We start from the raw sequence: 24,835 nt of genomic DNA on the forward strand, positions 1-24,835 counted from the left end.
TAGTAAAATTTTTATTCCAAATTTAATTCTAATAGTAATTACATAAATGGATAAATAAGATAATGTTAGAGAGTGATAATATGATCCTAAGGTTTCTTTGAGGGGCCTCTTCATTGTTAGAAACGACCTAGAATTAACACCTATACTGGCAATATTCATGACTGACTCCTTGTCCTTCAGGTCTTACTTCAAGAGAAGCCTTCCTTGACCCCCGCTCTGAGAAGGCCCCATAGCTGTTCTCCATCTTAGGAATGATCACTGTCTGTGATGATTGGTTAATTCCCTGTTTTAAGCGTGTCTTGCCCACCTGGAAGGAAGCGCCATGATAGAAGGAACCTTGTCTGTTTTGCTCTCGCTGGGTTCCCAATGCCTCTTACAGGATCTGGACTGTGGAAGTTTCTCAGTAAATATCTGTGAAATTAGGGCAACCAACCATTCCAATTTGCCTGCAACTGAAGATCTGCCCAAGGCTTATGGTTTTCAGTGCTAAAACCAGCACAATCCCAAGAAAATGGGCATGGTTGGTCACCCTACATGCAATGCATATATGTTGAATAAGAAATTAGTCCCAGACCTTCCATTATTGAAGTTGAATGTCAGGTCTCATTAAACCAGACCCAGAGCAGAGGTGTCACTATGCTATGATGCGATTACTTGTAGCCACTGCCTCCAGTGTGGCCACGGCTTAGGGAAAAGTGAAAGAAGCTTCCCAGGGACTCTCAAATGTCATAATCACTATAATAATGTGCACATTGAACTCCAGGGAAAGGATATGCCCATAATCATAATGTTAGTGGGGTTGGGTCAAGTCTTTCACTCACTTCTGATCCTCTTCAAGCCTCTTGGCTAGCTGCTATCTAGATGGAACTAGTCTAAAAACTAATAATTAAAAACTTAATATGAAGGAGCATTTGACAGCTAGAAAACACCTCTGAAACCATCTCATCCAATCCCCTCATTTTACAGTTGAAGAAACTCTGAATCTGAGTGTTAAGTTCTTTAGCGGAGAGCCAAGCTTTACAGGATTCTTTTTCTTTGTTCCCATGCTAACGAGAGTCCTTTTGAAATATTGGTCACTGCTCTTGCTCTCTAGGTGAGGAAATGTGTCCCTTCCACTGTTTGCTTTCAACTAGCTGTCCTGTTTTGCATTTCTTTCCTCATTTTATGTGCTCTGGAACAGCTTCTGCTAGCCCTTTTGGCAAATGACTTTTTTCAATATACTGGTTGTTTCTCCTCAAAAGAATTCCTGTTTAACAGGTTCAAATATTCCCTCTTCCTTGAAGCATGGGTTGATTACTTTGAGATTTGGGGTGAAAATTTTTCAGCACTATGTGGTTTGAAGAAAGAAAGAAAGAAAGAAAGAAAGAAAGAAAGAAAGAAAGAAAGAAAGAAAAGAAAGAAAGAAAGAAAGAAAGAAAGAAAGAAAGAAAGAAAGAAAAGAAAGAAAGAAAGAAAGAAAGAAAGAAGGGGAAGGAAGGAAGATGAGGAAAAGGAAGGAAAAAGGAAAATCTAAAAACTTCTGTAAAAATTTCTAGGGCCTAATAAACAACTTACTTGTCAAGTGAGAATTTCCTGGAGCTTGTGTCATTGAGATATACATTAAAGGATTGGCTTTGGCATTATATATGGATTTTTCCTTACCAAGGGAAAGATATAGATCAAAATTCACATTCATTTTTATTTTGTTTTGTGTTGTGAATCAAAAAACGATAATATGTCTGCTATTGGCCTTAATGCAAGACCAGGGGCAGGACTAACCCAAATCGCATCTATTTAGAGATATTTTAAAAACATTCTGTCCTGGTTCAACTATTTTGGGAAAAGAATACAACTTAATGTTAGCATTTAAAAATTTTTTTTAATGTTTATTTATTTTTGAGAGAGAGAGAGAGAGAGAGTGCAAGCAGAGGAGGGGCAGAGAGAGAGGAAGACACAGAATCTGAAGTAGGCTCCAGGCTCTGAGCTGTCAGCACAGAGCCTGATGTGGGGCTCAAACCCACAAATCACAAGATCATCACCTGAGTCTAAGTCTGACACTTAACCAACTGAGCCACCCAGGCGCCCTAATGTTAGTATTTTGGAAGTTAGAAAGTTTGGATTCATGGCTGCCTTTTGTAATAGCTGGTGTTTAACTTTTAACTTAGGAAGGAAGGACATTTCAAAAGGAGTTTATGAAATCTTTAAAAAATCACAACAAAACAAAACTTAAGACAAATGTTTTATTTATCTGGGGAAACTTTATCCAGACTGAGATATTTTACTTGACCCTCTGTTATACATTTCATGCTATGAGAGGTGTGAGGTTCATACCTCCATAGAGAAGGCCTTGTCTTTCTCAGGCCTATTTCCTTACAAGCTTTTTCTTAGGAGATAATCTCTTTTAAATTGTTGAGCAATAGTCTGGACCAGAGAATTCCTCTTCTTTTCCAACTCTTCCCAAACTCCACATCTATAAGTAACAGCAGTGTCCTTCCACCCCATTGACTCGTCCAAACACATCTCCAAACACATACTTTGACTCTCTCAATAGACCTGAAGTAAATGGACCAATCCACGAATAGGGAGACCTGTCAATACATTCAACCTCCACTTTCCTTTATTTCTTGACCACTCTTCAGAGACAGCTAATTGGAGACAATTATGTGAATAATTGTAGATTCTAAAATTATCACTAGTTAGTTCCAGACCCTGGAAACGTTAATCATATGCTAGTGGTGTTGGTCTGCAGGAGATTCGACTTTAAAGCAGGCTTCAGTCAAGAATCAAAGCTCTTTTGTGTGTTTACTCACAATATGCATCACCGTATGAGAGGGGATACATGCAATTACATCAGAAAGCAATATCAACCGTGTGAGATGTATAACATTATTTACCAAATTTTTCACAACTTACACTTTTGTATAGTGAGACCAAATGAAACTCTCTGGACTTTTGGTTGACAGTTACACTTTATAAATGTGATTACTCAGTGCACAAAACAAGGTAAAACAATAACTTTACCATTATAGATTTCCTTAAAAGGTAAGCTTTAAATACGGACGTTTAAGGTTATACAGTATAGCTATATGAAAATATCCAGCTTTAATTACAAAAATTGGGTTTTTTTTTTGAAAAACTTAAAAAATAAAATAAAATTATAAAACTTGTGTACTCACCACCCACACATGATAATAATGGACATTTTGTCATAGCTGCTTTACGTCTTCCTTTGTGAAAGAAATCAAACACTATACAAAAAATTGAAGCCCTCTTTGCCTCCTACCCTAGTCTCCTCTCTACCCCTTTCCAGAGACAACTGTTCTAATTCACTAGTGAAACACACTGAAACTTATATGATCTGCTCTCTTTGTTTTTGTGCAGAAAATCTATCTAGCATTATGTTTTCTATAACAATATCTAAACATATATATGGAAATGCTGGCTTTACTATGGAAATAATATTATTCAACTGTCAAAATAAACGTTTGGATACTTTACAAAATTAAACTTCACAAAATTATCTAGAAATCACAACTATGCTGTAAATATTTTTTAAAAAATGATATAGTCTTATGAAAATCAATCATTTTAGTAGATGAAAGAGAAAATACCTTAGGTGTATGTTTTCATAATGATGACAGTAACTGCTTATTAGAGAAGCTTTTTTGACCAACATAATTTCTTTTTTTTTTTTAATTTATTTTAAAGAGAGGCAGAGGGGCACCTGGGTGGCTCAGTCGGTTGGGCGGCCGACTTCGGCTCAGGTCATGATCTCGTGGTCTGTGAGTTCGAGCCCCGCGTCGGGCTCTGTGCTGATAGCTCAGAGCCTGAAGCCTGTTTCAGATTCTGTGTCTCCCTCTCTCTGACCCTCCCCCGTTCATGCTCTGTCTCTCCCTGTCTCAAAAATAGATAAACGTTAAAAAAAATTTAAAAAAAATAAATAAAGAGAGGTACAAAGGGAGAATCTTAAGCAGTCTCCATGCTCAACACAGAGCCCGATGAAAGGCTTATTTTCACAACCCTGAGATCATGACTGAGCCAAAACCAAGTCAGATGGTCAACCAACTGGGCCACCCTGAGCCAAAACCAAGTCAGATGGTCAACCAACTGGGCCACCCAAGCATCCTGATCAACATAATTTCTCGAATATACTTTATGGAGTCTGATTGATACTTTACAACATGGTTACTTTAAAGATAAAGCAACTAAGAGTTTACTATTTTATTATCTTTAATATTAAATAAGACAAATGGTAATAGCAATATTTAGAGAATTCTAATGAAAAATATGAGCAATTTCTAGAGAATTCCCCTTTATCATTTCCTCAAGGAGAATTTAACAGAGAAAGTTTGTCATCAATATTTGAAAACAAATTGTACTTCTCCAATGTCAAAGTAGCTCCATAGATTTCACCCTTGCAGAAATAATTAGGAAGTAAAATCGTGTAGTTTTTGAAGTTTTGGGCTTATCATCCAGGCTCTTTGACTTGCATAACTTTGTTATTATCTTGTTGGATGGTCCTGGAGAGATCATTTAATCTCTCCAGAATTCAATTTCCTTTCATAAATGCCTTGGTTGGTGTCATTGGGGTGGGGAAAGATTAGCAGAGATGGTCATTAATATTTCTACCAGTTCTAAAATTTTATTGTTCTATTATTAATTTTCTCCCTTCTCCTTTCCCATTCAATGTTCTAGGACATAGATTGGTAATTAGTCAAAACTGAGGGGATCTTCTAGCAAAATAATCAGGCTTAACTTTAAAGGGTAGAAAAATTTGAAACAGAAAACCTTTTCTTAATTCTTTATAAGATCAACTTATTCACAAGAAAGCAGACAAAAACCACTAGAAAGAGAAAATAGAAATACATTTATATTTACTACTCACTATACAGATTTTATAAGATTAATACTTATCTAAATAAATTCATGTTAAACAAAGTTGAATTTATACTCAAAATAGCATTACATCTTGTCAAAATGATGCACGTTGCAGGTTATGAAATATTTGTGCAGAAAATAATAAGTCACTATATATTATATAACCAATGGAGATGATGAGATTGTCTCATAACCTTATGATCAGGCCAAGGTGTATTATTTCTCAATACCAATATCCCTCCTGAGGGTATTAGAAATAATTACTTCGTATGAGTAAATGAGAATTGGCAAATGAGTGAAACAGTAATGCTGATAAAGGAAAAATAATAACTTTGCCTTTCAACAGTTCTTATCTAGTATAAACGAAGATACCGTAATTTTTTACACCTCCCTAGGGGATTTTGAAAACCTGCTACATTTCCCATGTGGTCGTTACATTCTTTTGTACAACCTTAAGTAAGGTCTGGGAGATAAAAAGTCATGGTGATACAGGATCACATGGATCTGTGGAAGAGAGTTCCCTGGAGTTATCTTTTCTAGTCAATTCCTTTGTCCTTTGGAGTATCTTCTTAGCAGAGCCGAATGAATGACTATCGTTAATATTTTTAGTGATCCCAGGAAAGGAAAATATATGCCTCTGCAATGACAACTGTCAGAAATGAATGACCCTCACAGACCCAATGTTCTCCCTAAATGAGATAATGGATATGAAAGAACATTGTCAACTATAATAAATGCTGGGAATTACTATTGAGATGACCATTCCAAGACTGACCCAAACATGTGTTTCATCACAAAAATCCCTTCTAAATGGCAGGGGGTGAAGGTGTTGACGGAGCGGGGAAGGGAGGGACTCGGAATCTTGAATATCTACATCTTTGTGTCTTGCCTTCATCATCCTTCTCCCAGGTTCCAGGGAAATGCATGTACACAGGTCAATGCCAAACACATACACACTTTGCATTACTATGAAATTCCAGTGTGGTCCCCAAGTGAGCTAGGTTGGCCCACAGACAGAATTCCTTTTTCTCAGGGTAGAAGTAGGAAGAAGGTATGGCACCAAACTTGCCAAGCAGCCTCCTTCACCCTTTCACTCTCAGCAATCCGATGATGAGGAAAGGGAAGTCCAGGAAAATCACACTGAAAAGGAAGGGGAAAATAAGGGGTTTTCTCTGAGGTCTGGGGCGAGGCTGATCTAATTTGTCTGCCCAACATCTTGCACAGTAACTTATCCTACCATTGCAGCCACGTGGAAGAGAGAGTCCAAAGACAGGGGATCCCCAAAAATGAGTCCTATGCCTCCAAAATATTTTTGTCTTGACTTAGCCATACCACTATAGTATTTCATCATCCTGCGTAAAAGGGGTGGGGATGGGGGTGGGATAGTTATATGTCGTATTAACAGACCTTGCTTAGGTCATATTAACATACCTTGCTTAGGAACTGTTAAGTGATGGTTTCCAAATTGCATTTGATCATTCTTCATGTTTGGCTTTATAAAATTCTTATAAATCTTTTGGTAAAATGCAAGATAGACAATGTACATCATAGTGGGTTTGTCTTCCTTGGCTTTGAAAGTGAGAAGGCCATGGTTGTGGTCTAGATTGACTATTGATAAGTAGGGTGATCAGTGCCTTCATTTTCTTACATGTATAAGCGAGGGCTAAAAGTCCTTATCCTTAAACTCTTCATCTCCATATTCCAGATGACATTGAGAAAGTGAAATGAGAGAAAATGTCAAAGTGTTCTGGAGAGTTACTCAGCCATTTCACAAGGCCTTTTAAGATCCAGAAAGAGAGATTCAATGCAGAAAAAGGCTGCTTTTCTACCTCAGACATCTTTAATACTTTTCTTACACTGAAGCTGTGATCTATTCTTTTATTCTTTTCTCTCTTTAGTCTTATTTTGCGTTATGGAGCCTCATTTTTCTTTCACATGGCAAATTTTACATATTTGAAGGCAGTTCACTTTGTGAGATTTTCATTTAAAGTTCAGGTGTTGGGGCGCCTGGGTGGCTCAGCTGCTTGAGCGTCCCACTCTTGATTTCTGCTCAGGTCATGATCCCAGGGTCACGGGATTGAGCCCTGCATCAGGCTCCGCACTGAACATGGAGCCTGCTTAAGTTTCTCTCTCTCTCCCTCTCTCTCTGCCTCCATTCTGTCCTCCTCTCTCTAAAATAAAAATAATAAATAAAGAAAACAAAGTTCAAGTGTTTTAAGAAAAGATTAAACCACAAATAATATTAAACTTGTGTCTCAAATAATAAACATTGCTTTCCAATGAAAACACTTGGCCTCTAGCTTATATATATATCTACTAGTTTTAACAGCAATATCTTAGACATGTAAAATGGGTCAAATTAATGGTATATTTTTTTAGACAGGATTTCATAAATCTTATAGTAATTAAATCCATTTTATTTTTTAAAATTTTTAATGTTTATTTTTTAAGAGAGAGAGAGAGAGTAGGGGAGGAGCAGAGAGAGAGGGAGACACAGAATCGGAAGCAGGCTCCAGGCTCTGAGCTGTTAGCCCAGAGCCTGACGCAGGGCTCAAACCCATGGACCTCAAGATCATGACCTGAGCCAAAGTCGGACTTAACCGACTGAGCCACCCAGGTGCCCCAGTAATTAGATCCATTTTAAAGGGTAGGAAGATGGGAGCACTGGAATCAGAGAGATATAGGTATAATTTATGGCTTCTTCAGCTGTACGGCCATGGTAAGTTATTTACCTTCCTCAGTATCATTCCTTCATCTCAGAAATGGAGAAAATAGTACCTACCTCTCAGAGTCTGGGCAAGGATAAAAGATAATGTAAGTTAAAAAAATGTAACACAAATATGGTGAAATACTCAACACAACGTAAAAGGAGTGAAAATATCAACATGTATCAACATGAATAGATGAGCAACGTCAAATGTTGGAGGGACAACATTGAGAAACATAAATAAAAGTAAGAGTATATTTAGGTAAATACACTCATGTGGTACTCACATAAAATAATACCATCATTGTTCATGAAAGGTGGGTTGAAAAACACATACTAAATACAGTGTGAAAGAGTCAGTGCTTTTGGGATGGTGGAAATAGGATTTTAGATGGGAAATAAAGGAGACTAATGATATAAAATAAATACATTGAATATAATAAAATTTAAAAAAGAGTATTGGACATGAATTAGTCATGATGATTGCTCTAATTTTGTGCACTTGAGATCCAAGAGGAAGGGAAGAGAAAAAAAATGTTTAGCACAGGGCCTGCCATATAGTCAAAGCTTAATATAAGTGGCTACTTTTATCATTTGAGTATCCTACTCAGCAGGGCTTTATTTGCATCAATTTGACTGGTATTATTGAGCTTACCAACATTTACGGGGATAAGAATTGAGCCAGTGGAGTCAAAAGACCAAGAAAGAAACTATGGGAAGTAGAAAATGGAAAAAAAAAATCTTTTCATGATAGAGAATAATTGATACAGAATCATAACAGCAATTATTTATTGAATACTTACCATGTACTGGGCATTCATTAAGTCAACCAACACATATTTATAAGTGTTTATTGTGTTAGACATTATTCTAGACGTTGGAAATACAGCAGGAAAACAACAACTACAATGACAACAACAAACCATGCTGTTATGGGGCTTATATTCTAGCAAGGGGAGAGAGGCAATAATAAGTAAAATATACAATATGTTAAATAGTAGTAAATTCTATAGAGGAAACAACAACGAAAGATATGGAGTGAGGGTTAGGGAAGGCTTCTCTAAGGGACATTGCTCCAAACCCATTTCACATATTATCTCTTTTAATTAATCTCACACACTATGAAGAAGTTACTTTTATAAACTATGATTGCTACCTTCATATGAGTAAGTTGGGGCCCAGAGTCCTTCAGGATCTCTTGTAAGGTTTGATAACTGGCTAAATGATAGGACAGGATCAGAGTTTGGGCCACATAGCTCTAGAGCTGTCCCTTCATGTATTACTTCTCATATGGGGAGCTAGAAGGGGCTCTGGGAGATCCACCAGTATGGAGAGCAGGAATGTGGTTTGGTAAAACATTAAATCAATATTACTGTAGTGTCCCTTTTAGGTTTGAGAATCTAAAGTAAACATTTTTTGTTTTGGTGGGAAAAAAAAAAAACTTAAGAAAGAAAAACTGGGCAAACTCTTCCAGGGTGGGGGGTGTATCCAGAGGTTATTAAGGCTATGTCAAATATTTCCACTAAGAAATCCTGATTTAGTCCAACCCTTTTAATTAATTGCTACAGGCCAGGGAACCTCAATATTGTACATAACTTGCACAACCGCAAATGGCTTGTTTGTTACAGAACCAGGATGGGAAAACTGATCTTGAAAGCCAAAACAACCAGCACAACCACAATAGTTAGGCTGGGCAGCCAAGAGCCTCTGTGGCTCTCTGCATGGCTGCCTCCTACCGAGCTCTTTTGGCTGAATGGCTTCTCCTTTAAACTTCCGAGAGGCTTAAAGTGAATTACTGAGTTGGGGAGACCCATTTGCAGAAGAAAAGGAGAACGTATAATTAGAGGAAGAGAAGTGAGAGGAGGCACAGATGAAGCTAAGAATAGGCAAGGTGAACTTCAAGATGACTGTTTCCACACTAGGAAGGAGGGGGAGACAAGGAGAATGGGGCAGGGACACACAGGGTTCCTCTAGCTCAGTAATCCTAATTATAGTCCTATAAGACAGGTATGAATAGTGTTGTTTTTTACATATAGGAAAACTGAAGCTCAGGAAAGATACTTTGCTTACTCAAGGTCATGTAGCTAGCAAGAGTCTCCTGATGTTTCAAATTTTTTTTCTTTCCTTGAGTCTCTTTCTCCCCTTATTTGTTTCCATCGTTTCTTCCCTTCAGTCTCTTTTATTTGTACAAGGTGAAGCATTGAGGTTTTTACCCTTTTTCTAAAATAGTTATCAAGTATCCAATGATAGAGTATGTGGTTACCATGACAACACAGCCTTCACTGAGGACTGGCCTCCCCTTTGCCTCCAGAATCATATTTCATGGCACAGATTCCCTTCCTTTGTGGAACTCATAACAGCCTCAATTTTGTATTTTGTTTGGGTGACCATTTGCTTAACGTTTGTCCTCCTCTAGACCGGCTGGAAGCTTCACAATGGCAGGGGCCAGCCTACTTTTGCCTGGAGCCTGCCCCCAGCGTTTTGCACAATGCCTAGCATTCGGGCTCTGCGTAAATATTTGCTAAGCAAATGTTCTTGTGGTTTCTCTCAAGCTCTCTTCTGAAAGTATATGTACAGTAACCTTTAGCTGATGATTATGCTAATAGATACTGTATAACGAGTCGGGCCGGTATTTACAGGTAGTACACAGGTAAATGAACACACACACACACACACACACACACGACTTCACAAACAGCCCCGGGCAGGCGGACTCAGAAGGAAACGCACGCCATTCTGAGCGGGCCGAACCGACGCAGGTAAACAGCGCTGAGCCCGGCTGCACGGGCCTCCGCATTGTAGGAGGGCACCCGGGCGACCGCGCCGCGGGAGTCCCCAGCGCCCTGCGCCGCGTGGGCCGGTCCCGGGCGCTGGAGGCGGTGGCGGCGTGGGCGGTGAGCTGCGCCGTGATTGGTCCGCCCCTGCCGGGGCGGGGCGGGGCTGGCGGCGGGAGGCGGGCTCGGAGGGAAGGGGGTGTGCGCCGCGGCTGAGGCCGTAGTTTCAGTATAAACAAGGCACCCGACTGGTCGGGCGGAATTTCTTTTCCTTCTTCGCGCGCGCTTTAGCTCCCTTTTCTTTGGCCGCGCTTGTGGGCGCGCGGCAAACAGCCGGGAAACCGAGGACCCGAGGTCCATCTGCAGGTGGGTTGTTCCCTGGCCAGACAGTTCTCCCGGAGGGGCCTGAGCCTGGCAGCGGGAACGCGCGGCGGTGCTGTCCTCTGCGCTGTCCCAGATGGCCCCGGAGCTGCGCTCGTAGCGAGCCCGGCTCTCAGGCGCCCCGGCTGCCGGGTGCGCCTCGAAGAGGCGGGAGAATCGGGGCGACCAAACGCTCTCTGGCACAAAGCGCCTGGCAAAAGCTAGAAACCGAGGGAGTCGCCTGCCTGGCCGCCGAGGTCGCCTGGGCTGCCCTGGGAGCGGACCGGGTGCCAACAGGTGCGGGGCCGAGCCGCTGGGGCGCGGGCAGGGGCAGACTTGGGTTTTGCTTCGCGTCTCTCGCCCGGATCCCGAAGCTAGGCCTTCTCTTTGACATGTTGGTAGTTTTTGAGGATTTGTCTGAGTTCTAGTCGCGTTCATCCTTTCTTCATTCTCTCCTCCTTTCTTGTGCCCTGCTAGGTTGTTTCCTTCTACTTCTTGGCTAGTTTTCGTGCGTGTTGGGGGTGGGGTGGGGAGATTGTTTATTTTTGGTGTCGGTGCCCTATAATCTAAAGTCTGATTCTTAGGAAGGGACAGGGAGCAGAAGTCATGTGCTCGCCACTGACGAGGTGATATTTGTTCGTGCCTCCGTTCACCTGGCGAATTTGGGACACACCGAGTCTCCCGGCACTTGCCCGAGCTCAGGTGAGTCGCCTCGAGACACCTGGCTAGGTTGTAATAACGTGAGCCAAAAGTACCTAGGAGCCTTGTAGCAGCTGGCATAAAAGAGGCTCCACTTTCTAGGGGAATCGTGGGGACAGCTTCAGCGCTGTACAAGGGAAAAGGGGGGAAAGGGGCTGGTAGGTGCACACCTGATATGTGTATCTGTCTGCGTACCACTTGAGTATTGCTTCACACCTTACCCCAAGCAAATTGACGCAGTTCAGGCGAAAGCAAGGTATCCAAGTCCACTCACAGTGTCGAGGGTGGCACAAGTGAGGTAAATAGCAGGAGGAGATCCCTGGGCAGCGACTTTCTCTTCTGAGTGTGGATGTGCCCATCTTCGCCAATGAATTTGGTGGGCACAGTGTGTGTAGATGAATATGCACACAAATTTGTGTATGTGTGTTTGGGCTGAATACGTCTCCAAGGAGTCCTTCGTCAGCAGCACCATGTGACCGCGGTCAGGAACTGCTGGTGTGCGTAGATCTATATTTAGCCTTGGATGATCTCCAACGGCCGAGGGAGGGTCTCTGAACTGGGTGCATAAAGGGGAAGAGTCTAGGGCTCAGAGTGTTGCACTCTTGAATAATGTCTGGTACAGTCAGACTCAGATGGGGTGAATAATTATTCTTTCTTCCTGAAAACAGCCAGAGCTTGGCATGTGATAGCTATGTCTCAATTTAAAACGTAGTTGGACCACTGTGATAAAACCTACGCTAAGAAACAAGGAGGTTACAATTAACCAGATTGTAGGTGTGATTGGACATTTGAGACGAATGCCACTGGTCAGATGAGGTTTGAGGCAAATGTAGAATTGATTTTCAAAAAGAAATAAAAGTAAAAAATTTTGGCTGTTGAGATTTTTATGACAGAATAAAAGAATGACAGCTTGTTAGGTCCTGTCATTAATGGTTATTTTATATGGGGTGGGGAGGTGGGACAATGGTTGGGGCAGTGAGGACTCTGGGGTGCTTTTGACAGAGATCAGGGTTCACAAGCATTGCTGTATTATCCCTTTCAAGCAGATTTTTTTTTCTGGCAAAGATGAGAAGATCAGTCAATGATTAGTAAGTTTCTTGTTGGCATTATTCCACTACATGTAGGTCAATCCTTTGTTTTCCTGGAGGTGGCAACATTTCTGGCTACTAAGCATACTGGCCTCCTACTTTCCAGTTCTCTAATGAAGTGTTAAATTCTTAGAATTTATTTCTCCCATGGTTCATTTTCAGTCTTGCTCCGTTTTATATACTCCCCAAGACATTTTCTCCAATACTACCACACCTAATACCTGGGATAACAGTGTCTTTTGGAATAGAAAATCACTGGAAAGCGTTTACATTTATTGTCTTTTTCCCGCAGCTTAGCATCTAATCTAATGTATTCTTAGGTATATATTACTTACTGTTTCTAAATATGTATTATTTCTTACAATACATATTTCTTATATTGGTAGCATTACGTTCTTACAATCTAAAATTAATCACTGGGTGAGTTTCTGTGCTAAGTAAGGTACGTAATTATGGCACATTAAATGATAGAATCAACATTGTCAATCTCCAAAGGCTACCTGGAAGAAGTGGACTTTGGAGGAGCAATTTGGATGGCTCTGGAGAGTCTTCCCTGAGACAGGAGATGGGGAAAAGAGGGCATTTCTCCCTTACTTAGGACAAGAATTTGAAATCCCTGAAGCAGGGATTGAGAATCTGGCATCTTGATTCTGATGCCACAAATAATAAATGGTAAAGACATTATAATGTATTGTGAAGTCTTACAGAGACAAATGGTGCTATTGAATATACCGCTTTAGATTTATGGCATTTTTGTGGTTAGTGGTCGTATTCAGGTATTATCTCCCTACTCCCTTCACTTTTCTAGAAATACAGTTGTTCTGTTTTGGTTCTCCAGTTAAACCTACAAAAAAAAAAAAAAAGATGTATACAACCCTTGATTATCTTAAAATAACAGATATTGTAGCCCAGCGCTGTGGGCAGATATCTACTCTGGGAATAGGGAGGTGCGTCCTGTCTGATCTGGAGCCCTAACCAGTCTTTTGTTCTCTCCTTCTACCTGCAATATCTGTAAAGTTGATGGGGTATTGAGCTAGATGATTTATAAGTTGCTTTTAGTTCTCTGACCGTGGATTTATTCTGCTATACTATCACTTCGTGCATTTGCATCCTAAATGGGGTGGAAGATTGGGGATGTAGTGTCTGCAGTTAGATGTTCAGCTACTTTCTGGGTATATGAAAATGAAGCAAAGAGAGTGAAGTTTCTTTCTATTGATAAGCACTATGTAGAGATTTAATATTTTCTTGACCTGCTTTCTTTCCCCATAAGTGTATTAGAAAATACTAATTATCAAAAAAGTTGAGTTCGAATTTTTTTTTTTTACTTATTAAGTCAGTGTTAACATTTATGCAATTTCTAACCAGTCTTTGACCAATAATTTTTTTCCTTAGGTTAATATATTTATTATTCCATTTCAAGGTATGTCTGTATCTAGAAGTCATTTGTTTGATTCAAATTTTATTAGGAGGCCCTGGTATGAAAGCCAGTTTTACACAGCGAGAGTACAAATTAACCTTGTAAGGGAGGAAAACACTTTACAGACTGCCTGTATCTCTCTCTTTATCAAAAGGAGAAGGGACAAACATAGTTTTTCAAGAACTTGCAGCTAAAAAATAAAATTATTCCAGGAATCACGTTCCATAATAAAATGTAAATGGAAGATTCTGCTTGTTTACTAAGTGTCCTCACTAAGTATCAGGTCATTTTCCTGCTGAAATGAATTGGGTTTAGAAGAATAAACCCTTTCAGTAAAGGATGCTCCCTGTATAATGCTCTGTAATTTGTCTTGAGAGCTTATGCTATAAATTTTTTTTAATGTTTATTTGTTTTTGAGAGAGAGACAAAGTGTGAGCAGGAGAGGGGCAGAGAGAGAGAGAGAGAGAGAGAGGGAGGGAGACAGAATCTGAAGCAGGTTCCAGGCTCTGAGCTATCAGCACTGGGACTGATGTGGGGCTCAAACTCGCCAACAGCGACATCATGACTTGAGCCGAAGTCAGACACTCAACTGACTGAACCACCCAGGCGCCCCCGAGAGCTTATGCTATAAATGATGACTCAACAACTTTATCTGTGCCATCCAGTATGATAGCCAATAACCCCATGGAGATATTTAAACTTCAGTTTAGTTAAATTAAACAGAATTCAAAATTTAGTTTCTTAGTTATGCTAGGCACATTTTACATGCTTAGTAGCTAACTTGTGGCTAATGGCTGCTATGTTGGATAGTGTAGAAGAGGAACATTTCCAATATCCAGGAAGGTTCTTTTTGACAGCATGTAATTAGGTAATGATGATTTTGATTATCCAGAAGATCACTTTTACCCCTCTGGGAAAATGAAATAATTAATTCTCATCATAGATAGGCACTTAAGACCTAGGAAATAAGACCAACTGACTTTTTCAGCCAGTATTTTCAACTGTACAACATGAACAATGCCACTTTCCTAAATTCAATCATATGCCAAGATGACAAACACCGATTTCTTAGTTTTTATTTCACCCAGAACTCGAATTGTCCTTTTACTTTTCTAAACCAGCACTCACCCTTACCACTGGAAAGCACCAATTTTTACAAAGACCAGGAACGTGGAGTCATCTACTGGTAAGATAAGGAACTACATGGAAGTTGTAGATGATTCAAAACAATGCACAGAGAATATCAACCTGTTTGTTCTGTGATCTGTGCCCACACAGTAAAGATTTATCTTGTAGAAAAGTTTTATATGACCCTCCAGGCCCATTTAGAGTTGCCGTGTAGTGAAATATCATTTTGTGCTTTAATAAACTGTTACCAAGATATCTCCAAGACAAGAGACAACAAATTTTTGCTTTGATCTCCTTCCAAGGAAACCAAAGATAGTCAGTATTTGAGTTACAACCCTCTTCCTCCATCAATTAGGAATTAGTTAAGATTTCTAAAGTAGCATCCAGAATAAATCAAGCAAAATGAAATAACACCTTCTTTAATAAAAAAAATACCGACTTCCTGCTCCCACCCTGGTTATAAAATTTACTAAGCATTTGGGGCTCAGTTTCAAAGAATGTACCTGTCTGGGAGCAAGTTACTTTTTAATCACATGCCAGAGAAGTGAGTTGATTCTGAGTTGTCTACTCTGCATTGTTTGCTCTCTCAGCGACCATACCTCTTTTCTCAAGGAGGTCAGAAGAGCATTTCTACAGTTTCCAGAGATGTTGCTAGAAATCTCTGCCTTTAGGACTCCCACTGGCCCAGGAACGATGCGAGAGGATAATCTAGACATTTTCAAGCTCAAAATAAGCCACATTTTAGACAGTGTCGGAAACGTGACTTTTACTTTCACCCTGACTCAAAAGCCTGTGCAGCTACTCTGTATGAGCATGAGGTCAGTCCTTGTATTCTGAGATCCAGAAGTGCCAAAAGGAGGCTAGAAGCACTGGAGGAAACCGGCTGCAGTAAAGCTGAAGTATGTGAATGTGTTCTCCTGCAGCTTGCTGGATCCTCAAATGAAAAAAGGAAGAAGGTGCATCTCACCGAAGTGCCAAGTTCCTTTGGAATCTAGATGGGAACTGGGAAACCGGTAATTCCAGGATATTAAATTAAGCCTCTGGTCACTAAACAAATACACTTTCAAAGTTCAGCTGTGATAGGGAGGCCTTCCTCTACTTCAGTGGGTTTGTTTGTTTTCTTTTTAATTGGGACACATGCCTAGCATTTAAACAGAAGCTGAAAGATAAGCGATCAGTATAAAGGCACTGGATTTGTTCAATATTTCACCAAAGTACTCTATGATGAAATGTGGATTCAAAGCCCCTTATACCTTTTTTTTTTTTTTTTTTTTTTTTGAGTCCTACCTTTTCTAGCTCATTCTCTTAAGTGTACAGGAAATGCTGATTTGACATTCTGGTAGAGATTTACCCAGCACCTACAGCAGATGTTGAAGGATAGCTTTTGATTTAGTTCCCACACCCATCTTTACCTCAACCTCTTTTCCAATTTGAATTGTCACCTGAAACCACCTTATCCCGGTGCACCTGCCTCATCATGAATAACATTGTGCAAAAGCAGCCGCCAATTCAAACACAGTCTGCCGTTTAGAAAAAAGCAGCTTTTCATCTGGTGCTTTCCTTGGTTTGAAACCATTAGGCATGCCTTTCAAATCCATTCATCCCTTAAATCACCCAGCGCTTGCCTCCTTGCTTCTGGATCAATGTCAGGCTGAACTTTTTCAGAGTCCTTGGAAGAACATGATCTATCTTCGTGACTGAATTAGCTTCCCCTGTAACATATCTTGCCTGTCAACCAACTTTTCAGCTTACCAAGTTAATTTTAAGAAAGAACATCCGTCTTGTATACCTGAGTTGGATATATCCTATACTTTCCTTTGGGACGTTTTCCAACAGAACTTGTAATCTGTATGCTAATTTTCATGGCTCTGAGCTTTCTTTTAGCCTGGTTCATTGTTTTAAAAACCAAAATCTGTTTCCCGTTGTCTCACGGCATCTTTCCCCATCCCAAGGTACCATCGCAATTTAAGGGAAAGAAAATACCTGTTTAAATATCTGTACCCAAATCAGAAGAAGTATCATTTTAAAATTCTCTTTAACTTCATTTGATCGGTACTAACTGCAAATACAAGTATTCCTTGATATCTAAGGAGCCAGGCTTGAACGTGTTAGACCAAGTTAGACGAGTAGATAAGTTGTATCTAGGCTTTGTGCAGGCCTGCACATGTGCTTCCTAACCTGGGGTCTGCACTCCCTCAAAGTATATGCAAACTTGTAGGTATATTTCTCTGAGGGCAGTGTGGGGAGAGATCTGTGATCTCCCTAGAAAGTTAAGAGCCACTGGCCACATAGAGTGTATTCTGAGTTTCCAGGAAAGGATTTACAAATGAAACTTTGGGAGAATTGCTTAGGAGATTACCCTGTCCTCTGCCTTATCTTTCTGCTAGTGATTTGAATAAAGTCAGCAGTTTTTCCAAGTATTTCATATAAATCTCTTTTTCTTCCCAAAGGAATTAACTATTTTGAAGTTTTACATAATAGTAAAGTAATGCCAGTATTTTACCTTAATGCTGTCACACATTCTAACTTGGGGAAAGTCAGTTTTTCCTAAACAAGATTTGTGGTTAACAGGTCCCCACAGTTAGGTGTATTGGACGGGATGAAATCTGTGCTAAGGAAGGGAGGTAGGCAGTGGAGATGTTGGTTTTGAGATTATGTTGCGAAGGGTCAAGGGAAGTAAATTGAGAGTTTAAAGGACGCCAGGGACAGAAAATATTAATTCTGAGAGCTGTAAAGGGAAGGTTTGCTACAGATAAGAAATCAGAACTACACTGAGATGAAATAAATAAGTAAATGGAATCTCTGGGATGAGAGCAGCCTCACCCTTTGCCCTTCTCCCACTACAGAAACCATCAGCACGTGATTCCTAGAGTTCATAGTGCCTGGGGACAAATACTTTTCTGGATTCTCGTGTCCAGGTCTCGGATGTTTTCTTTGTTTTCTAAAACAAGAACCAAGCTAACATTTAATCTTCTGAGCCTCATTTTTCAATTCCAGAACTGAAGCAGGTAAAATTCAAGTCTTGGATTACAAATCTGAGTAATACTGAACAAACAGTAGCTCTTTTTTCTTTGTTTTAAGTTTGTTCGTTTGTTTGCTTATTTATTTTCAGAGAGACAGAGAGAGACAGAGAGAGAGCATAAGCAGGGGTAGAGCAGAGACAGAGGGAGAGAGAATCCCAAGCAGGCCCCACTCTGTCAGCCCAGAGCCAGATGTGGGGCTTAAACTCATGAACTGTGAGACCATGACCTGAGCCGAAATCGAGTCAGTTACTTAACCACCTGAGCCACCCAGGTGCCCCTGAGCAAACCGTGGGTCTCGATGTGGGTAATAACAGGGAAGAAAGATACTTGAAAGAAAACCGGCTGTGTTTATTCTTAGCTATTTAAGGTGCGCTTCCCAAAGAGTACTTTCTGTACCATTCTCCTGACCTCCCCTTGTTTGCCAAATGCATCTGTTACACAAGGCAGTTGTTCTTTCTAGAAAATGGCTAGACTGGCCACTTGTTAGAGATTGTCCAGAAATGGGTTTTGAATACTGTGATCCATGATCTTTATTTTGGTCATTTGTCTCATTAAGATTTTTTTTTACTGGACATGTATAAAGTAAGCAAAAGCAAATATGACTGCATTTAACTGAATCTAAGATGCCGTCCATTGTAAGACACTTTTATTTCATGTATCACTAAAAAAGGAAACAATATAAATTATTCTGATAACTTACAATTTGGAATAGACTGGTGGACTTTTCGTTTTATGGTTAAATACTAAAAGTTCAAGGAAGACCATTTGCAGTATAACATGACACAGTACAATAAATTTTGAACCTGGAACTTGGAGATCCAGGTTTGAAACACTGTCCTATCTGTCCCTTATCTGAAGTGTAATCCCAGTCAGTTTTGATAGTTCTTCTAAACCTTAGCTTCTTAGGTAGTCAAAACAGAGTGAGGATGTCTGCCAAACAGGGTAGCTGTAAGAATCCCAAAAGGCATTTGTAGGCAGTAAACCTTACACAAACAGGAGCTGCTGACATTCCCAGAGCCTTCTTCAATGTGTATGTAGGCATTTCTCAGGTTAGCAGCCCTGAAGGGGCATCAGAGAAGTAAAGGAAGGTAAAATGTGGAGACCTTTCCCTGCACAAAGGAACCCATAGTAGCAGAATGCACAACTGAGGAAGGGAATAGGCCTTAGGGCCAATACCTTAGAATTGAAAAGATGCTATCTTGAGTTTAAGGCAAGGTAGAAAAATATGAGCATTGTTCACAAATAAGGGGCTGGGATCTCTTGGAGTGACTTGAATCTCAGCATTTGATTGCTGCTGTGTGCAAGTTCAACAGTCAAGATAGTTCATGGGAAAATGAAATCAGTTGATTAGCAGAAGTTAGAGCTGATTAGAAGGCAGAAAATGACCTGTGACGGTCTCTCTTCTTAAAATTGACTTTATCTCAGTTTGGTTTCCATTGCTATTTGCAGTATTTTCCTTGGTGCTTGGTTGGAAGGGATTATCTAAGTGTTGGTATTTCATAACTCCCCAAAGAGATCCTGTGAGTGATACAGTTTCCAAGGGACAATACAAAAACCTTTAGCCATCATTTCTCTAATAATGCTCTAAGAAGAACTTTGCTCTAAAAGAATATGATAGTTTTGTTATACTTTATACTTTTGGAAGGAGTGAGCAAAATTGGGAATAATTTTCTAAATAAAAAAACCTGTGTGGGGGGCAGTGGAGGCGAATTACCTTCTGAAGTCTCCACAGCTACGAAGCACCAGATTAGGGCTTCATTAAACCTGAGTGCTTGGTCAAATCTGAGTCCTTGTGTGCTTCGTGGGAGTGAATAATTGAGAAGTACACATACTTGGTGGCTTTTGGTGCTGCTTCCTTAAAAGGGGACTGGATGACCCTTGACTATTGTTGGCTAATGCTTACTGTCAATAACAGAAGGCAGCAGGAGTGCAAGATTCAGGGGAGTCCACTGGGGTCACTTGATGCTATAGACACATCACTGTGAGATCTTAGCGTGGTTACCTCATTTCACCTTCCAGGTTCTTAGTTCGCACATTTATAAAAGCAGGAGACTGGAGCAGATTGTGATGGCACTTGGGCTTTGGCTTCTTCCATGGCCATTTTTGCAGTCATTGCTAATCACTTAGGACACACATTCTCCCACTTAGTTACAGCCTTTCAATTCTTCTTATTCATCCTCTGGTCTCCAGGCACCCGCTTCTAATTACAGTTGGAAAATGGAATGAATTCTATTTTTCATTCTTCACCAGATGATTTCAGTGGTCCTTCTGAACTCTGAACATTTTCTGATTTTCTGAAATTCCCAAGTCTTTTGGCCAACCATCTCCCAACATCATTTTATTAGGGATGGTTTGAGTAGTGATGAATAGGTAGAGATATCAAAGAAAATCCTTGGCAAAAAGTACTTGGCAGAAAAAAAAACAAAAAAACAAAAAACAAAAAACCAAGAACCAACTGCAAGGGCATGACAGAATGAGTTTCAACTGTCATCCTGTTTGTGAAGGACACCGTGTGGTTTTAACCATCTAAAGCTTTTTTAAGCCAGAGGTAGATAACCAAATTCAGATGGACAGTTCCCCCCAGGCTGTCAGAAGTATCTTTTAGGTGCGTCTCATCTGGGTCCCAGAGTTTCAGTTTAAGGACATTTTGAGTTTCTCAGCAAGGTAGATGGGCTCTTTTTTTTTTTTTTTTTTTTTATCTTCCCACCAAGGACAACTCATTTGCAAAGATTATATCGCACATGAATCGTACTAATAGAAAACTAGCAATTTGAAGAGGACAGAAACACACTTTGTCCACTGTCTTATAAAATGTTAACATTGAGTTATTTAATAATTATTTATATGTGCGAGGTCTTACCAACTACATACGGAGTATTTGTTTTACTGTTCCTGATCCTGTGGCTGTTACGAGTATGTCCTGCCTCAGCCAGAGGCGTGGCAGTGATGGTGCAGGTCGTGACCCCTCTCCCAGCGTGATTCTCAGTAATCAGCTTCTTCCTGTTCGTGGCTTTTGCTTTTTGCATTCTCCCTCGGCACTGGTTTGTGGATGGGATAGAGTACAAAATGCTGAAGCTGGTTTTCTATTTCTTTTTCTTGATACTTCCTTCCCTAAATGCTGTTTTCACCTTCCAGGTTGTCCTTACAGTAGATGTGTTTTGTTTTGTTTTGTTTTTCCCTAACACCCAACCCCTGACCACTCCTGCCAAGGCACGTGCACGTGTTATGATGCGGTGATCCCCGTTAGCTGCTGGAGCTGGAATAGATGCGCTGGGAGCAAAGGATGTGCCTTCTCAGGCAGGCCTCCACTCCCCTCCCCCATTCGGATGCAAATATCTTTTGGCATCTTGAAAAGAAGGATTAGCCCAGGTTGTGTCCTCCTGCAGCCTCCACACACCCTGTCCCCATCAGTCCAAAGCCTTCCTTCATTGTTTGCCTTCTGCAACTCTCAGTCTGGCAGCTCCTGAATGCCTCCATTGTCCAGACGTGCTGTCAGAAACCAAGAGTCTATTCTCAGGGTCGGGAGCTCTGTCCCTAGGAATCCAAGTAATAACTTAATAGCTTCTGGCCTCTACTGAGCACCCTCCAAACAAGGGCTTTGTGAGCTGCAAAGCACACAAATGGAGAGGACCATCATGGGGCTTCTTGTTCCCCAAATCAGGTGCCTCTCAGCCCACGTGTTTACTGAGAACCGAGGTTTTACAGAGCCCCCACCCCGAAAGAATTTGACACAAAGGGGCAAAAGTCAACAGCATCAGCTCTTCCAAGGGAGCTGGAGTCAGCATTAACTCTTGATACGTACGTTTGGAAACACACATGCACTTCACGTGCACACGTGCAAACACACATGCACTTCACGTGCACACGTGCAAACACACACACACACACACGGTGTGCTTTAATTCTAGGCCTCTCTTACAATTCCATTTGTCCAACTTCTGTTTTGGTTGTCGCCTACTATGACCACCGTTAGTCTGATAGTTCTTACTTGCTATGTAATTCTTCCTAACCAGCTGGGAAGGTTTGTTTGTTTCTGCCTCTGGATGACACCTGACTCAGTCAGATAAAGCAACTGGAAGCCCAGTTCTCTTCCTGTGAAGGAGGGATATCTAAACGCGGCAGCCAGAGATTTGACTCTTCAGTCCAAACTGGGTCCTTTGATCTAAGCATTTTATGGCATTTGACTGAATGACATGGGTACTCAAAAGTATGCATACATGTGTTACTCTAAGAGCAGTTTGCTTTCTTGATGGATTCTGATATTGGATCAGAACCTAACCTATTTTTAAAAGTATTTATTCCCTCGTTACTATGAAAGCCTACTTTTCTTTTGGACTGCAAATGACTCACACTATGTTTTCTCCTTTTTTTTTTTTTTTATTCATTTTAGGAAAGCATGCCTCAGACTCCTCCCTTTTCAGCAATGTTTGACAGCAGTGGTTACAACCGAAACCTCTATCAGTCTGCAGATGACAGCTGCGGAGGGTTGTATTACCACGACAACAACCTCCTTTCTGGGTCTCTGGAAGCACTCATCCAGCACTTAGTACCTAATGTGGATTACTATCCGGATGTAGGTATCGCTGTTACTGTGAAACACATCCTTGGTATTCTTCAGAAAAAATACACTGTAGCAGGCAGGGACCCTAGATACTACTGAATTATATCTGGGTTGCCGAGAATTTTTCGAATAAGAAACTGCATATTGATTATTGAGTATTTTGAGATCAAAGTGAGCCTGGGTATGATCCAGGTTTTGATTATTGTCTGCAGTTTGGTTTCTATTCAGGGTTGGTACCACACTGTAGACAGTCAGATACCATGTAAATGAAGTATCTATCTGTAGCTTTAATCCATGCATATACCTTGGTCCTTGCATAGACATGCTAGAGGATGTTGGATACTCCCAGAATATGTAATGCCTTTTTGGTTTCCAGGCCCATCGCTATGCTGAGAAAAGTGAAGTTCATAGGCGGAAAACCTTCATAGAAAGGAGAACAAGAGTTATATTCAAGATGCAATTCTTTATAGATTGCTAATATTTTACTTTGATAGCCAACATTTATATAGATAACACTTTCTATCTCAGGAATCCATTTACATTTTCTCAGCCTTTACAGCAATTCCAGGAGGCCAGGGAGGAGAACACCGAAATTCAGAACGTTGAGTAATCCACACACAGCCTCAACCCCTATCCGCAGTCAAACCTAGATTTTCTGTTTCTGGGCAAGCGGTGTTCCTGCTCCCCCTCCCCCTTCCTTGTGCTACAGCTGCCCCTGTTACTCAACAACAGCTGGTTGTTGATAAAGATTGCATGAAAATATCTAGACACTAGATTCATGTTTTTACAAATATAATAATGACCTTGGTGTGTGAAGGATAGTTGGTGCTTGCCACTGTAATTCACCATAGTGTTCCCTCTTGGGTTCTCTCTCTGTGTGTGACTTGTTACATAGCATTTTGAAATATGTTGCCACACAGGGAAAACTTGTAATCAAAAGTAAAAGGAATCCGTTGTTCAGTCGTGTGTTTATGAGCTACTAAAGGCGCCTAAGGGGGGTAAAAAAAAAGAAAAAAAACAAAAACGTGGAATTTTTCTTTTCACTGGGAGGCTGAAACTATTGTAATAAATAAGCTCTACTTCATTACTGGCTTCTTGGGAGACAATGTAGTTAAAGAAAAGTATATAGTGTGATATTGTGTTTTATCAAATTGCTTAGCTTTTGGGCAAGGAAATAGATCACTTGCAAGCCCATCTTTGAATGTTCTGGCACAAGCATACAAACACTACATTGTGCCACCCTGGAGGCACTGGAGAGTTCTTGAGCTGATGTGGGTTGGTGGGTTTTTTTTTTTTGGTTTCCATTGAGTTACCATAACATTTGGACCCAGAACAAGATTCTGTATGGGTGGTATATTTAAGTTAGATCTCTTTCTCTGCGCTGAAGTTCATTCCTCTTTACTAAAATGAGTTAGGTGTCCTGGTATACTGACTCCAGAGGCTGGACATGAAAATGTGCTTTGAATAATTTTGGTAGATAAACTTACCTTGTACTTCTGGGTTTTTTGGTGTGGTTGAAGGGAAGAGATACATCAGAAGGCAAAGGAAAAATCCATCGTCAGGTGTTTTACTGCTAAGCATTACTTTTGAAACGGTAGTATATTAACTTTGACCCAGAGAATTTAATGGATTAAGATGTATCATATATGGGAAAGATACTAGTTTCGCGGAGAATGTAACCGTGATGATTTTTTTTTTCTCTCTTGCCACAGAGAACATACATATTTACCTTCCTACTCAGTTCTCGGTTATTTATGCATCCATACGAGTTAATGGCCAAGGTTTGCCACTTATGTGTTGAACACCAGAGACTAAGTGATCCTAATAGCGATAAGGTAATGATATATTTTGAACTTTACAGTTTTCTCTATTAGTATGCTTTCTCTTTTCTATTTCTATGAGGATTGGTAACTGTGTGGCTTAGATTTTGTGAAGTTGGTTTCCTTATCCGCAGGCTGAGGGGCATGCATGGTATCATGGCTGTGCAAAGGGAATTGGGAATGGTATAAAGGACACAATATAGGGTAGGACGCCAGAATTATTAGTGTTCATTTTCATCTAAAATCTTTATTTCTCTACCATTCTTGGTCCTATTGAAACATTTCAGTATATAAAAATACTGCCATGTTAATACCCGGGAGAAAAGCCATCATAATGTGTTTGCTGGTCATTATGAGCAGTATGGTACAGTTTTTTTTAAGATAAACTGTCATGCCCTTCA

General features: G+C 40.4%; 1 protein-coding gene across 7 annotated transcripts in view; it reads left to right on the top strand.

Annotated features, from left to right (window-relative positions):
- Window positions 1-24,835, top strand: part of RASGEF1B (RasGEF domain family member 1B) — a 597,383-nt gene that overhangs the window by 548,808 nt on the left and 23,740 nt on the right. For 3 of the 7 annotated variants that reach the window (XM_019829321.3, XM_045056171.1, XM_023252996.2), the window contains 2 exons: window positions 22,444-22,626; window positions 24,327-24,449. In XM_019829321.3, coding sequence (XP_019684880.1) covers window positions 22,444-22,626; window positions 24,327-24,449 — 306 coding nt within the window. Of the gene's footprint in view, window positions 1-10,549; window positions 10,996-11,282; window positions 11,401-22,443; window positions 22,627-24,326; window positions 24,450-24,835 lie in introns of those variants that run through there. The other 4 variants (XM_006931027.5, XM_006931026.4, XM_003985241.5 and 1 more) reach the window with 4 other exon arrangements.

Source organism: Felis catus, chromosome B1 (assembly GCF_018350175.1).
Source record: "Felis catus isolate Fca126 chromosome B1, F.catus_Fca126_mat1.0, whole genome shotgun sequence".
Classification (NCBI taxonomy): Eukaryota; Metazoa; Chordata; class Mammalia; order Carnivora; family Felidae; genus Felis; species Felis catus.